The sequence below is a fragment of the Cynocephalus volans genome, chromosome 5 (assembly GCF_027409185.1).
Source record: "Cynocephalus volans isolate mCynVol1 chromosome 5, mCynVol1.pri, whole genome shotgun sequence".
Lineage (NCBI taxonomy): Eukaryota > Metazoa > Chordata > Mammalia > Dermoptera > Cynocephalidae > Cynocephalus > Cynocephalus volans.
In genome coordinates, this window is record NC_084464.1 from 47,115,811 (window position 1) to 47,120,957 (window position 5,147).

Sequence of the window (5,147 nt, forward strand, 5' to 3'; positions counted from 1 at the left end):
ACGCAGGCAGTGCCGGCAGGGCCCCAGGATAGAGCATCCCCTGCTATGCCCTGAGGCTGCATGGAGCCCTTTGGGACCTCTCTGCTGTATGAACATTTCACCTGAACATAGAGGTTGTGGGAGCCCTCCTTGGCCCCTCTGAGGAAGGCCCTAGTCATAGGCTAACCTGTTTGGAGAAGCACAGTCCCCTCCCAGGGGCAGAAGGCAGTGGGGCAGCACACCTGGCCACCTGGTGTGACTGCCCACTTCTGTCCTGTCTTCCTTCCAGGATGAGCTGATTGCCCTGCACCAGGACCAGCCTGTTCTGGGAGGAAATGAATGAGAGCTGCACGTTCTGACCTGACCCTGGCCTGGGACCAGAGTGGGCAGGGGTGGAGGGGGAGTGACTGGAAGTTGGGCATGAGCTGATCTCCCTCAGGGCATGCTGGGCCTCTCCCTCTCTTAGGAGACCCTCCTGTCCTCACAGACATAGCAGGACAGCCCCACCCTCACCCTGTACCCCTGGTTTGCAGGCTAGGATCCCCCTGCTCTGATCCAGCCCTGCCACCACCAGCCCAGCTCTCCACTGAGGAGCCACCTCAACTGGGTTACTCTCAGAATTTGTGTACATTTAGTTAATATATTGACCAAATAACAACCTGGAAGATGAAACATACTATTGTATTATGCCATTATTTCATAAAAGCACATTTTAACACAAAAAAGTTAAGAAGCTCAGAATGGCAGAATAAAGAATTGTTCTTCAAATTAAATACATTTACCTTTAACTAAAAACTACTTATCTTTCCTTTTTTTGTTTTGCTGCAGACCAGTGAGAACATTGTCATTGAACCACCCCTTGGGCACTGGAAAGATGCAGGAAAGAAGAATAGAGACACTGCATTGAGAATGTTGGAGGAGGAAAGGCAAGAGGGCAGGGAATAGCAGGGAGGTCCACCAGCAAGGTGCTCCCCTGCCGGGAGCTGACCCCCATTCTCCTCATAGAAGTCTGTGGTGGCCAGTTTGGGGCCCTGGCCAAAAGGTAGAGCTGTGGCATGCTCACAGGTCAGTTGGCTCAGGGATTCCCCCAGCCCTGGAGACCCTGGTGATCTGTTCCCACGCCCTCACGCTGCTGAGGCTTCCTGGACAAGTACTGGTAAACAGCATTGGCTGGATTTTGGAAACAGGACACTGGTGCAGGAGAAAGAGCACAGGACATGGAGTCAGGAGCCTGGGGTCTAGGCCTGGCTCTGCTCCTCACCAGCTGAGCCATCTGGGGAAGTCCCTTCCCCCTCTGGGCCTCAGTTTCCTCACCATAAAACGAAGGTTCTGAACCAGTTGTTTCTGAGGACAACTGCAGCTCTCTGGCTTAAGAAAAAAAGCCATGCATACAATAGTTGGCATAGAATTTCTGGGGCTTCACTACCCTCTCACGGCCTAGTGGACTTTCTAGGGACCTCTGTACCCCAACTGCCAGCCCTGACACACAGCTGCTGGCCTCTTGCCTGCCAATGTGCCCCTTTCCTAAGTAATCAGTGGTATCTACCAAGCATCTAAAACTACAAGGGTGGGGGCAAAGGAAGGCAGTAAAGCTGTACAGAGAAGCATTAGCCCCTGTGGCTATGTTCCATTTCACAATGGAGCTGGGAGGCAGGATGAGCTGCATGGGCGAGTAACCAGCCAACCGAAGTAGCAGGACACATATCTAAAGAGAGTTTTGACTGTGACTACCGGAGGGAGGGAACACAGTAATGACAGGAATCCCTTTACTGGGGACAAAGCCTTCTGGCCACCTAAGGCAGTGTAGCACAGTGGTATGAGCTTGGACTTGATAGCTAGAATGTGCTGGATTTATACTTGACTGTCAGTTAATCATGTTTACCTTGAGCCTTCAGGTTGTTGTCTGTAAAACAGAGATAAGAATTACTCAGCAGAAACAATAGTATACACTGAATATTCCAATGCTCCTTGAATTTCCCAGCCTCCCTGCAGAAGGTCAGGATCATGTGAGCGGTTCTGGCCAATGGTATATCAGTGAAAAAAGGCACATGTCACCCCCAGCTGAGGCACTCAGGTGTCTGTGGGCTTCCTCCATCTCTCTCTTCCATCGTCCACAGTGACCTTGCAGGCCAGTCTTCCAGATGGCATGGATACAAGATGGAAGATGGGTCTTTTGCCCCAAATCAGACTTGAGTGTTAAATAAAGCATCGTTGCACCAAGCTGCTGACGTTCCAGTTCTGTTGTGACAGCTAGTGTTGATGCAGGAGGGATAACTGAGGTCATGGATACAAAGTCCTCTGAGTACAGTGCGGGCTGTTATTCTCGGAGAAAAGACCTAAGTCTCCCACCAAGATGGGCCACCCCCCAATCTTTCCTTAAGCAAATCTTTAAAAGCAGAAGCAGGCAGGTGGGGTGACGTGGAAGTTTCATCCTGCCTGGCCCCAATTCCACTGACTGCTATGGGCAGTTTTCCTCCCTCCCCACCTACTCCACTTTTCACCACACGATCACTTCGTACAATTCACAGACAAATTCTTAGGCGATTCATGGAATCGTCAGGCTGGAAGAGATCCAGGACTTAGAGGCCATCTCCTCCTACATCCTGATTCTTACTGACAGGAGACTGGGGCCTACAGAGGGTCTGAGCAGCTGTGAGGATGGGGCTAGGTCGTCCACAAGGGAACTGGCAGGTTTGGCACAACGAGGTAGGCACGGGGCCGGCCGGTTAGCTCGCTGGTTAGAGCACAGTCTTGTAACAGCAGGTCAAGGTGTGGATCCCCAAATCGGTCGACCCACCAAAAAAAAAAAAAAAGGAACCTACGTTTAATTTCAGCATATAAAGTTTATGTAGCTTATAAAAATACAATTTGATTTCACAGTTTTAAGTTTTTATTCGGAGCCCCCTTGGGCCCCTCCAGCCTAAACCCTGCCCGTCCAAGGCTTTCCTCCTTCCACGCCCTCCCGAGGAGCCGCTGGGAAGGGCCGGGCGGGGCGGCCGGTGGCCGTGACCCTCCTCCCCGCGGCGCGGTCACGTGCCGGGAGGGCTCATCCCGCCGCCCGCCATGGTCGCCGCTGTCGCGCTGCTCGCGGGCGTCCTTCTGCCGTGCTGGGGCGCGCTCTGGCAGATTAAAAAGGTGAGCCGAAAGATCGGTTCCCGAACCTTCCGTCGTGAGAGAGGGTGGCGACCGAGGCAGTCCAGACGGGGGCACCAGAAGGCGGCGGGTGGCTTTGGCGGGAGAAGCGGGGATGGAAGCCACCTGAAATTGGGGCCTTATGCCCAGGCTGGAAGCGTAGGCGCTTCCCAAGCGCACTCAGTGCCCCGCTGCACCTTTCCCCGGCGGCCTTGGAGGTCAGCGAAACTGGCCTCCTGACCAGCACCGTCCCCAGCCCCGCGCCCCTCCCGGCTGTCTCGGTGCTGGGCTCACTTCCCCTCCCCGAAGCACCCCGGCCCACCCCCCACCTACCCTTGTCTCTCCCCGCCCCGCCTAGTGACGCTTCTAGGCGCCAGTCTTTCTCCCCTCCTCCCTGTTTCTCTCCTCCCTTTCTGCTCACCCCCCTGCTAAAGCGTGATCTGGAATTATTTGTCCCCCCGCCCCCCAAACACAGGACACCCTTTGGGACCCACAGAGGTGTGGGGGGCCCTTGAATGAAGAGGCAGAGGGAAAAGTGCTAACTGCCACCTGCCACCCCCCACACCCCTGCCATCGCTGCGCACCCCTGAGTCCCAGGGTACGGGTACAGTGGGGATGAGACCTGAGGTGACAATCTCATGGCTTCTCCTCCTGGACCCCTGGGTTCTCTGGCAATGCTGGAGCCCTCCAGGACCCTCCTACACAGCCAAAGAGCTGGTGACTCAGGTGTTGTCCCCAGCCCAGCAGACACTCTGCCTGTCCCCACAGCCGAACGGGGAAAGGTGCTTCCACCACACTGAGTGCCTCAGTAACTGCTGCCTCATGGACCTGGATGCTGGGGGAGCCTTCTGTGCCCCCAAGGCCAGAATAACCATGGCCTGCTTGCCCCAGGTGAGGCTCTGGGGTGGGGCAGGTCCTTCTGACAATTGGGGAAGGGGTGGGGGAGGTTAAAAAAAACATGGCCCCACCTGCATCTGCATCCTCTGCCTGGAGGGCCCTTCTCCCTTCTCCACCTGGCAAACTCCTACTCATTCTGCTGTACAGCTCCAGCCACTTCTCAGAGATGCCTTCCCTCCTCCCAGCTTAGTGTCTGCACATAATAGGTTGTCAACAAATGTTTGTTGAATGAAAGAGTATCTCTACCCTAACATCACTCAGGCAAGGTAGGTGGGAGAAGATCTTCCTCCTTCTTTCCCCATCTCCCTGCCACACTGACCTTATTTCTTGAGAGGAGCATGGCACTGCAGTGGCAGGACCACAGCTTTGGAGTTCAATCTTACTTTAATCCTGGCTTTTCTACCTCCCGTCTTTGTGACCTCAGACAGGTCACCTCCGCTCACAGAGCCTTAGTTTCCTCATTTGTAAAATGGGGCTAAAGCATCTACTCTGCTAGGTTGCTGTGAAGAGTACATGGTCCTGGCCAGGACAGTGCTCAATCAGGCGTGGTTGTCATTAGCTGGTAGCAATGCAGGGAGCAGAATGCCCATTATGTCTTGTTCCTGCTCATCTGAACCTGAGCCCAAACCTTTCTAGGGAGGATGGGTCCAGCGTCCACATCCCTGTCTGGGAGCTGCCAATGCCCTGAAGAACCAGCGGGGCCACTACTGTGGCCTGACACTGCAACTTGTCATTGCGAGCACACGATCTGTTTTATCTCATTTAGTCTTCACAACAACTCTATGAAGTGGGTTACTATAATTATACACATTTGACAGATGAGGAAACTGAGCCAGAGAGGCTCAGTAACTTGCCTAGAGTCGTGCAGTTATAAGCTGTAGAGCCACAGACCTCGGGTTTGTCTCACTCAGCACTTGTGCTGTGGCTCCTGCTCCCCTACAAGTTTAAGCCGCCTTCTTTCCTGCATCCTGGTGACTCCCAACTCTCATACCCACTCCCTGCAGACCAAGGGCGCCACCAACATCATCTGCCCCTGCCAAGCAGGCTTGAATTGCATATCCAAGGACCTGATGTGTCCTCGCCGGTGCCATATGCTTTAGAGGAGGATGCGGGCTGGTCACTGCTGCCTCTCCCTCCCA

At 54.2% G+C, this 5,147-nt stretch overlaps 1 protein-coding gene across 1 annotated transcript; it reads left to right on the forward strand.

Moving 5' to 3' along the window:
* The first annotated feature begins 3,042 nt into the window (after positions 1 to 3,042).
* CLPSL2 (colipase like 2) lies at positions 3,043 to 5,147 on the forward strand. The gene is made up of 3 exons (XM_063096075.1): positions 3,043 to 3,114; positions 3,880 to 4,002; positions 5,013 to 5,147. Exons 1-3 carry the CDS (start codon positions 3,043 to 3,045, stop codon positions 5,106 to 5,108), a joined length of 291 nt encoding a protein of 96 aa, XP_062952145.1. The 3' UTR covers positions 5,109 to 5,147.

Bases quoted from the DNA above. Each gene is read 5' to 3' on its own strand.
- CLPSL2 (XM_063096075.1), top strand. From the start codon at position 3,043: ATGGTCGCCGCTGTCGCGCTGCTCGCGGGCGTCCTTCTGCCGTGCTGG. The intron at 3,115-3,879 runs GTGAGCCGAAAG...CTGTCCCCACAG, and splicing joins CGCTCTGGCAGATTAAAAAG to CCGAACGGGGAAAGGTGCTT. The intron at 4,003-5,012 runs GTGAGGCTCTGG...CACTCCCTGCAG, and splicing joins CCATGGCCTGCTTGCCCCAG to ACCAAGGGCGCCACCAACAT.